Source organism: Labrus mixtus, chromosome 11 (assembly GCF_963584025.1).
Source record: "Labrus mixtus chromosome 11, fLabMix1.1, whole genome shotgun sequence".
Taxonomy (NCBI): domain Eukaryota; kingdom Metazoa; phylum Chordata; class Actinopteri; order Labriformes; family Labridae; genus Labrus; species Labrus mixtus.
In genome coordinates this window covers 28,867,523-28,878,413 of record NC_083622.1, presented here as the reverse complement: position 1 = coordinate 28,878,413, position 10,891 = coordinate 28,867,523, and the positions used below count along the sequence as shown (strand labels likewise).

At 41.0% G+C, this 10,891-nt stretch overlaps 1 protein-coding gene across 1 annotated transcript; it reads left to right on the top strand.

Annotated features, from left to right (window-relative positions):
• Positions 1-1,978: 1,978 nt before the first annotated feature.
• prdm13 (PR domain containing 13) lies at positions 1,979-8,463 on the top strand. The gene is made up of 4 exons (XM_061051201.1): positions 1,979-2,265; positions 3,716-3,847; positions 3,948-4,068; positions 5,933-8,463. Exons 1-4 carry the CDS (start codon positions 2,098-2,100, stop codon positions 7,414-7,416), a joined length of 1,905 nt encoding a protein of 634 aa, XP_060907184.1. The 5' UTR covers positions 1,979-2,097; the 3' UTR covers positions 7,417-8,463.
• The last annotated feature ends 2,428 nt before the right edge of the window (positions 8,464-10,891 follow it).

Sequence of the window (10,891 nt, the reverse complement as noted above, 5' to 3'; positions counted from 1 at the left end):
AAACATTTCACTTCTTGACATTGTGTCCTTTAATATGGTGTTTTAATGGCCTTAAGTCCAGTCTAGGAGCTTTTCAGACATGACTTGTACTTACCGTGATTCAGAGACCACTGTGGAGAGGTCAGAGGTCAGCATGGTCATGGTCTGAGTTGATCGCCCACAGGTTCTTGTTCTTCTTTTCTGCTGAGGCTCATCAGCAGAGCATGTAAAAATGCTCCAACGACCTATTTAAACAAGCTGCTGCACACAGACGCACGTTGAAATCATTTACCTCTTACATTTCCTAAACCTCATTACATTTCACAACAGTTTACTTTTATTACAAGTAGGCCTAAAGCTTTCAATCAGCATAGAAATCCACAATTTAAGGACCCTTGTGTCAGGGTCATAGCCTGACATAGTATATTTGATATAGTTCTATATATAATGACAATGGGACCACACAGAATATTTAACAAACTGTTGTTTCATTATTTTGCAGTTTGTTACTCAGAATTGGAGTTTGAGCATTTGAATAAATGATGAAATGATGAAATGATGAAATGATGAAATGATTCTCCGGAAAAAAATATTCCAACTTCCAAACCGTAACCATTCCAAAACCATTTGTTTGTCTAAAGTGCAGGCCACTATGCTGGATTCAGGGCTGCTTCAGACATTTTGCAGAGGTACATGGTTTTCCCAGGACAGCAACGACATCCTTTTTATTATTTCATTCTGATAAATCAATCAATCAATCACCTAGCCAATAATTATGTCACTGTTACGTTTTATTTTACGCATTCATCACATTCAAACTTTGGGTTTTAAATTGCAACAATAAAAAAATAATTTAACTTTTTTTCTCCCCTAAATATTGATGATCTTTCTGTACTGCCTTATGATGTAGCTAGCCTATTTCATTGATATTCCTAAAGGTTCATTTATTTATTAATGGTTGCTGCACGTGGTATTAGTTATTTCCATTCTAGCCTTATTTTTTGTAGTGATTGTACTTTTTCAACGAACAGAGTTCTTCACGTTATAGCTGAATTGAGCATAGGTGGGGAAAATTTTTTTATTTAAAGAGGAAGACATGACAAGAAAACCACAAGTGCGTTGGAAAGATGGTGATGGTTTTCTTTCCCCCCCTCGGTCTGTCTCTCTCCCTCTTCCTGCTGGTGGTTCTCCCTCTTCAGTACCTGCCTGATCTCCACCCGGCACACGCCGAGATTCAATAGAAGTTAACAAGTCCTCTAAACTTTCCTGCTCCCTTTGTTGCACTTAGGACACAAAGGATGATGGGGAATAAAGCGCTTTGAAGTGTATAAAAGCCAAAGAATGCCAGCCAAGTAGATTTAAAGTAGCCACTGATTTCCAAAACCTGGCTTGAAAGGGAAGAATAGGAAAGGGTGAGGATTTATGGATAAATTATACAGTGTATTTGTCAGTTAAAATATCGGAACTGTCTGGAGGACAAAGCCACATGCTGAGGATTAATGGTCGCTCTGGACCTTTGATTCGGCTCCCTCTTTTCTCTGCCCTTGACAAATTGGATTTTGGGGATGGGAAGGTCGCCTGGCCCTTTGTGTCTCTTGACCGTTTTGGAGCAATTCATTATGCGGCGGGGTGAGGGAAAGTCTCCATGTGACCAGGCAGGCCCGTTTCCCCTCTCCTCACAGCTGCTGGGAGAGCCCAACTCTCTCACACTCACTTACACAAACACACACGCACACGCTGCTGCAAACTCACACCGCCCCCCCCCCCCCCCTTCCCCTCTAAAGTACCTTACAGCACAGCATCACCTCTCTGCCCCCCCCCCCCCCCCCACACACACACACACACACAAACCCCCCCCCCCCCCCCTCCTCTTCCCACAAACACTCACACACTTGCATCCTGAGTTGGAGAGGTCGGGATGGGTGGGGGGCGTTGAGGGAGGGGGGAGGGGGGGGGGGGGGGGGGGGGGCACTACCTTGCCTACACCATCACTAGAAAAGCCGGAGTGCATAACGCCACCGTGTCAATTTGAGGGCGGATATCGGCCAGTCCTCATCATCTCCTCCTCATCCTCTTCCCTCTTCCCTGCACTCTTCCAATCGGTTTCCATCAGTCTTCATGGTTCTGATCTCACCCCACGCCATGCAACCCACCCGGGCGTCCACCACAGTCAGTGTGTTCGCGGACTGCAGCATCCCGGCCGGGCTTCGGATAGGACCGGTACCGGGCATCTTCAAACTCGGGAAGTACGTGTCAGACCGAAAGGAAGTAGGACCCAAGAAGAAGGTAAGCTAAAACATTAAAACTTTTCAAAAACTACTTTTATTTTCATTGTATAGGTCTAACGGCACGTTATTTGTTCTTTACATACAGCACAACAATGTGTCTGATTTGCAACAGCCTTTGGAATATTTATTATCTTTTGTTAATGAGGAACATGTCATCAATCAAATAAAACTTAGATTGTATTACAACGTAGGCCCAGGTTTTGTTTCCAATTTAGTTATTATTAATTTAATCAGGCAAAAGAACTTTCAATTTTTATACGTTTTTTTTTATATTTCTTTTTTTGGAGAAAAAAAACCGTAATACCTTCAATCAATGTAGTATCATCATGTATTACTGTACATGAAAAACGAGAGGGCTCGGTTTGTATTTTAACGCCACACTGTCAAACTCCATCGGGCCTTCACTTATTAATTGGTTTGGCCTGTCAGGTTGGAAATAATTGAGCTCCATTAGTGGCCGACTTGTCAGTCTGTGCTTCTACTTAACCGGCCTAATGGGCGGCCCGGCTCCGCTGTGTGGGATTTCATGCCCTCAGCCGCCTCACATTTCATTGCCTGACGGGCCTGTTATCCCGATGAGCCGTTTAATTTTAATGTAATCCGGCCACAGAAAGATGCCACTGAGGCCGCAGATCACAGCCTGGAGCAATTGAAAAAAAATACAATATTAACAACTAAATATTAGGCCTAATTAAAAAAAAAAAAAAAAAATTAAAGAAGCTGAATTTATGTTAATGGTCTTGGTTGATCAAAACGTGTGTTTTTAGATTAAAGGCAGTGAGCGGAAGGATTGGGAAATAAAAACATTAGAACAATTAAAAAGGGAAGAAGAAACTTTAAAAAAAGTCTAGCGATGAATCATTCATTTCATTCATCAAACATAAATATATGAAAGCATCTATAACCGCACCCTGTTATTGTTGAAGCTGTCAGGGGCTGTGATTGATGCGTCTAAATGCGTGGCCCCGGGCTGCCGGCGATCATCAGGTGCACTCTCTGTGTCAAATGTCGCGCTTCGATCTTTAATGTCCTTGAACAGTTTAGAAACGCTCTGACACTCCTCAAATTCGTTTCCCATATCAACTCAATTAGGCCCGAGTGTCATTCTCTTTAGTAAATCATCAGCGGAGCGGATAAAGACGCATTAAGCGCGTTATGGTCATGCGTGGCCGCAACACCTCCAGGTAGAGCAGGCAAGCTTTGGCGACAATATTATTGACACAATTCGCTAAAAAAAAAAAAAGATTGAAAAAGAAAAACTGCAAATATAATTACTTTTTGGAGGAAAGGACATTTTTAAACAGGCTAAATGTGTTTCTGGAGCGTATGACCAATTTTAGTTTATTAACTGCGACATGGAGCTCTTATTTCGATGGACCTGATATCCGTAATTTCTTTTAAACAGTTTTTTAAAACTTGTACTCATTGTGACATTTTTTCCTACTTAGGTTCGCTTAGTAAGGGGAGAGTTCGTGGACGAATCGGGCTGTCCCGTGCCAGACTGGATCGGATTCATCCGCGCAGCCAGGAACAGTCAGGAGCAGAACCTCGAGGCAGTGTCAGACCTACCTGGCGGACAGGTGATTTAAAAATTTTTTTTTATTACAATATAATTTAAAGCCTTTGTCGTTTTTTCCCTATGTAACTAAATTGAAGCCTCTTCTCTTTTCTTGTTAAAAGATTTTCTATCGCGTACTGAAAGAAATCCCCGCCGGAGAGGAGCTCAGTGTTTGGTACTCCAATGCTCTGGCCCAGTGGTACGACATCCCGACAACGGCCACACCCACGCACGACGAGAAAGGTAACTAAGACTGCGGATAACAGTTATTATTAGATAGCAAAAGTTTAACCAAGCGGCTCATGGCTGGAAATAAAACAAATGAAATTTCACAATAATAATAATAATAATAATAATAATAAACGCTTAGAGAAACATTTCCGATGTCTGATGTTGTTTTATTTACTTTTAAAGATTGAGAGTTGATTTAGTTGGCAGACTCACTCTGACACATCATCGACATGTTGAGGAGCCATCAGATAACAGTTAAATGACTGACAATACTCTTGATGTTTCTCCTTTAGCGCTCAGATGGAAATCGATAAGATGTTGTTTTTACCTCAGGCAGACAATCTGAAATTTGTAATTTATCCATTTTTAACGAAGAAACGAGAATTCATTTATTTGAGTTAATATGCCTTTTAGGAAATGCGAGATAGATTGGATATGGGGTGAAAAGCAGGCAAATTCTCTTAATTGACTGGATAGGATAGTGTCAGGCCTGCCACATTAGCCAGGTCATAACAGATACTTTTTTCCCTATCGTTCTCATGTATTTGGTTTTATCAGCAGCCTGTGTTTGGGCTTTAAATCCGTTTGTTTGGGTTGGTAGTGATAATATGGCGCTTGGGTTGAAGGATTATTGTCTAATCTTTGTTAAACACCAGCTCAACAGAACTAATCCGTTTAATAAAAGGAGAAAAGATAATCCTCAGAAGATACTTTAGAGGGAAACTCATCGGCTGACGATGATTTTGGATTATAAACTCTTTTGAATCTGGAGGGGCCTCTTCACTAATTGAATAAATATAGAAGCAAAGTGACGCAGCGTGAAATGATATCACACTTGCATAGTGAAAAAAATACATGTGATAAATTAATAACGGTGCTTGACACAGGGAATTAAAAAAAGCAAATAAAAGCAGTACTAAACGTGTCTCGACGACCGTGGAAGAAGAAGTGGCTGGTGATTCAGTTGCGAGACGGAGGTTAACAAATGTCATCGCGTCATTAATATTCATGTATTCAAAAGCAAATAAATTCAAAAACAAGTGCTTCACGGTAAATTAGGTGGGTGCGTCAAGGTATTGTGGACTAATGAATGCTAACTTTTATGTGGGGTGTATATTGCCCTGATGCTCTGGCCCAACACACCGTGTGCACTCCTGGACATACGCTCGCTCCCATTATGAGGCGTCAACAGATGGGCCTTCACCATTGTTTCTGCAGACTTGCGATTTCAAGCAACAGCTGCTGTCACTTCCACGGGAAAGAGCGCAGAGAGAGGAAGTCCCGCATTCAAAGTATCATTTTCTGTGAGCCAGATTGGGCAGGGCGTTTGCTCTTTTGATGGCGATCATAAACAATGGCCCCTATAAGGATTACAAAATCATTACATCTATATTAACCTCCGAGTGCTCTACTGGGGGTCATTTCAAATGGCCTCTCGTGTTTATTTCCATTTGGCACCACATTTCAGACACCGGATCGTATACATTAGGCCTTAATCTTAATTTCAGTTGATAACATTTTAGAGCGACTGATGACAAGCTTGTTCTCTGGGAGCAATGAAAGGGGAAATCGATTCTATGCTACTATTTATTTATTTGACAATCCCAAATTTTTAAATACAATTTTAATTCAAAATCTGCTCACATTAATCTTTATTTATTGACGGCGTTTCGTGTGTGATTGTTGGAAAGGGGGCACTTGTAGGTATCGCTGTACTACAGTTTGTAATGTAGTACTTTTAACAAAAATGTACGCACGGACCTAGTGTTTTACGCACGTCATGGTGTCGTCATTATCTGGCTTCACCTTGTGTTGTGTGACTTAATGATCCGAATCCACCTGTTCATAATTGTATTTTTTGTTCTTGTTTCTACAGGTGAGGAGCGTTACATCTGCTGGTACTGCTGGAGAATATTCAAATACCCGAACACACTCAAGGCGCACGTACACTTTCACTGCGCCCTGAGCAACGGGCGGGGGTTTGTGAACAGCGAGCAGGCCAGAGGCACGGAGACCTTCAGCAGGTCACCAAAGTCAGGAGACATCCCCAACACCTCCATCTCTCCGAGGAGCGGTCACAGTAACACTTCCATCTCAGACTCTGGCAGGCGGGCAGTGGCCTCCTCCCCTTTTCTAAATAAGGTGGGACTGTCAAAGAAAAGCAGCTCAGAGGAGCAGGACAGGGCGCTCGACATGAGCGTCACCTCAGCCAGACACCAAGGACATATCCTCGGACTCGGGGCCACATCTTCAGTGCTGAGCAGCATGGGCTTCCACCCGGGCGTGCGCTCTGCCTTCAAACCCACGGGAGTGTCCAAAGTCCAGAGCACAGATGCGCCAAGGGATGACGTGAAGCTGAGCGGCCTGGGTTTCAACAAACTCATTGGAAACATGAAACCAATCCGCAATGTAGGCGAGACTCTCAACGGAGGGGGGAACCACCCTTCTAAGTGCGCACCTGCAATTATGGACTCCGCATCTCCAATGGTGCCATGCACAAACAATATCCGAAGTTTTCCGTTGTTGCCTCACATGGAGGAGACTTCAGCTTTTAAGCACGTGGAGAGCAGGATGCACTCCGGCCTGTCCCCCTCCCGCTACCCCCAGATGCCCCCTGGAATCCACTTTGAGAGGTTCTCTCTGCCTCACTTCGACGGTGTAAAGACATATGGAGGAGACTGTAACATCCCGCTCATGCCCTTCACTGTTTACAACGGGGAGCTTCTGTACAGCTCCCCTTATTACCCGCTGAAATTCCACTTCAGCAATTTGCTCAAATACCCCGAGTCTATGTCCTACTTCGGTGCACCCCCACTAAGCCAAGACCTGGGCTCTATCACCAACATCGACCGAGAGATCGCCATGCACACGCAACAGCTGTCTGAGATCGCAGCTGAGAAGAACCGAACCAGGCTGGACTCCATGCCCGCCGGGAGCGCCACCAACGCAGGGTCCGGAAAGCCCAAAAAGGGACACCTGTGTCTGTACTGCGGCAAGCTGTACTCCAGGAAATACGGCCTGAAAATCCACATGAGGACTCACACAGGGTATAAGCCTCTCAAATGCAAAGTGTGCTTCAGGCCGTTCGGGGACCCCAGCAACCTGAACAAACACATCCGGCTCCACGCGGAGGGAAACACACCCTACAGGTGCGACTTCTGTGGAAAGGTGCTGGTGCGGAGGCGGGACCTGGAGAGGCACGTCAAGTCCCGGCATCCCGGGCAGACCGTCAAGAAACTAGAGGACAAAACGGGAGGCCTGTTCGAGGACGCAGAACACAAGAGCGACAATGACAGTGATGTGGACGTGTGCTTCACCGACGACCAGAGTGACCAAGAGTCGAGCAAAAACAATGACTGATACAAACACACGTTTTATTGACTTACAGTTATGTACAATACACGGCATTCAAGCTTCTATTTTGTTAATTTTAGACAATGATCTATGTCTCTACCACATCACACGAAATGTCCAAAAATGTTTATAATTCGCTGGTGGTCGGAAGAGGAATTATATATCTCTCAAAAACTTAAACAATGTTTCCTTAAAGGGAATCTGTAAAGTCTGAGTTTTGACACGTTTTTTAAAAAGTGCTAAAAAAAACCAAAAAGCAACTAGTGGTGCTTTTTTTGATTTGTTTCAACCACGAAACGTATTCGGATATTTCTAAAAGTCCGGACAGTTCTACACTACCATTAAAATAGGCTAACTGCACAAAAAACAGGAACAATGATTCAGGATCAGAAAACCCGTCTTGACTGAACACGAGACCATATGACCCTTTAGTTAAATATAAATATATTTTTCTACAGTGTAAGAAGGGTCACCGTTTTGTTAAATGTCTAATGTTTCACATACGCTTCTTAAATAAAAGGCCCAATTAAAATAGAGCACTATATTCCATCAGACTGAATATGGATAGGCATACATATTTGGAAAATTATGAGCTGAGAAAACAAGATCAAATTCTTAAAAAGAAAAATCTTTATTGTGAATAAAACGGGCAAAAAAAAATCACAACATTCCCTTTCCTCCCTTTCAACTGTCAGTTGCACTTTAAAACAGCAATGGGAACTTCAATGCAGCCAAACAGATCGTTCTCGGATTCCCCGCGCCTCATCCATTTACTAGCCGACTTCAATTTGCACTTTCTTGCGGAGGCGCGCTGTTCTTAAAGAAGCAGCCAGCGGCAGCGCCCACTTTATTTAAGGAATTTTTCTAGTGACCGAAAATGGGTTGATTGCAGTTATAGTCTATGTACAGAAGTGTAAAGTATGATATTTCACATTTCAGTCGAGAAGTGTTGTATACGTTTGTTTATAAGTGATACCGTCTATGAGCACATTATTTTACTCCTGTCATTTAAGTCGTTGTTTTTGAATAAATTTAATTTAAAGTATGAAACAAGTTGTTTGAGTTTTTCTGTTTGATCTGTGTTGTTCAAAATGGAATCATACACAATATCCTCTCTTAACCCAACTAAAGTGGTTCTGTTTATTAGGTTTGGTGTTTTAATTCGTATGGCACAAATCTAAGTTAAAGAGATAATACTTGAGTAAGAGTGATCTTTAATAAGTCCCCTTGTTGAACCGGAGGAAGAACTCTGAATCGATGCTCCCATCAGTCAGGCCTGTATCCATCTGGAGAAATAGAGCGCACCTGATGAGTAGATGCAAAGATGTAACTGAACAATCCCGCCAGCCTCTTCTTCAACAACAACAACAACAAAAACAAAAACAAAAACAACAACAACAACAACAACAACCACAATAATAATAATAATAATAATGTTCTTCTTTCATATAATAAATGAAATCATTACGGTATATTGAGAATTTTCTGTTCTGCACAAAATTAATATTTTAAAAACGTGATATGTTTTTTGCATGTTTAGAATTTTTAAAAGCTCACCACAGGCCTACATTTAAATTGTAATCTGTTTTTAAGTGAAACGTTTAGCTGCCTTCATACGTGTATTTGTATTTCAATTAGACCTATTATCCTTTTAATGGAGGGGAGCATGCGTCTTTATGGAGAGACATCCAAGAAATTCATATTTCTACTTTAATGCGGTGGTTGAGTAAAGTCCCATTTACAGGTAAAACTACATTCTGAGTGAGAGATGGAAAGTGTAACACATTGTTTATGACCAAACCAGCGGGAGTGCAGTCATCCAGTGGATAAGAAATATATATATATTTTTTTCTAATAAAGTGCTGTTTAACTGCAGCTTGTTCAAACCGGTCCATTAAAATGGTAAATGAAAAGATCAAAATAGTTAATTTTTGCTTCTATTAAAAAAAGTACTCAGCCCTCAAGGAAAATTCCAGAGAAGGAATTTAAACAATCATACATGTGAATATTGAAATTCCCTCATGTTTCAAGGATTTTCTGCCTATGCTTTTTTATTTTTATTTTTATTTTTATTTTTAAAGTTCTTATGTTTCGTTATCAATGCATGAATTTCACTGGGAAAAATAAAAGCTGCCACTTCCTGTTTGATTTTTTTTTGTCTAGTATGCTTGGTATTCTGACACTTACTGCATTAATGCCAACCAGTTTAACATCTTCAACTTCACACCAGAGCAACTGCGTCCATAGTGTATTTAAGACATCACAGGGTAATGGTACTCATTAACCAGCCTCAAACAAAAATGTAAAGCAATTGAGGCCCCAGTATGGCAGACCTCACTCTGGTTGATCATTATTTGGTTGACATTTCCTTTGTTACAACATTCGACTTTGTATTTTATGTCTCCTATAGCAAATGTTCTTTCCACCATAAAACATACTTTGCTTTCTCCTGCACAAAATAGAATGAAAGCAAAGGGAAAATAAAGAACAAACATCCCAAGACTTTTAATCTGCTGCTGGGGAATGACCTTCTCCTTTCTATGTGAAATAAAGGAAAAAACCATATAATACGTTAAACGACTTGTGAAAGTTTTGAAGAATTCGCCCGTCTTTTGTCTCTGTATTCAATCTCTTCGGTCCCTGCCACTTCTTTTCATCGTCTTGTCATGGTGGTGAAACTGGAAAAACACTCAAAAATACATATAGCAGGAGCCCCACAGACATATATATATATATATATATATATATATACATACAATATTTTCCTTTCATGGTGTAAAGGCTTTTTGAATATTCTCTATACACTGTGTGTCCTCTATATGTGCTAACTCATATTACTGGTTCATCCTGGGTTGAGGTACAACATATTCTTTCAAAGGAATGTTAAAAAAACGACCTATTTCATCTGTTTTCTAGATATGAAATGGTTATGTGAATTGAATGAAAGAGAGAATGGGCAAAGCTGAAGCAAATTATTAAATAACATGAAAGGCAACAGTGTTAAGGACAATTGAGGCAAAAGTTTCAGCATGTCAAACTATTTGAAACTTTCACTCTGGATCAAGTACTACATTCCAGTGTAATGGGTTGTCAGGCATGTTATTTAAAAAATAATCAATAAGTCATTACCTGTTTTTTTTTTTTTTTAATGGTAAAGCATTGAAGTAGTTTAGTTATTGGTTAACAGCAGAAGGTAAAAATGACTCTTTCCTTTTTTATTTGTGAGTTCAACTACATGAAGGCTTATTAAAAGTCATGTATGGTTTCAATATGATGGCAGCAGCGATAATGAAAGGTGTTTGTTCCAAAAAAGGCTCCCAGTGTCTGGAATAGATTCGATTTTGCAGCCTCCAACTTCTACCACGTTACTTTGTGCTGTAAAGTTTGTCCAAAGTCTGTGGAAGCAATCAAAAACAGCAGCAGCAACATAAAATCTCAAAAAGATGCTTGCAGTCGATTAGAAGAAAAATATCACACTACA

Excerpts from the sequence above, each read along its gene's own strand:
- prdm13 (XM_061051201.1), top strand. The coding sequence starts at position 2,098 with ATGGTTCTGATCTCACCCCACGCCATGCAACCCACCCGGGCGTCCACC. Across the intron at positions 2,266-3,715 it reads AAGTAGGACCCAAGAAGAAG|GTTCGCTTAGTAAGGGGAGA; the intron begins GTAAGCTAAAAC and ends TTTCCTACTTAG. Across the intron at positions 3,848-3,947 it reads CAGACCTACCTGGCGGACAG|ATTTTCTATCGCGTACTGAA; the intron begins GTGATTTAAAAA and ends TCTTGTTAAAAG.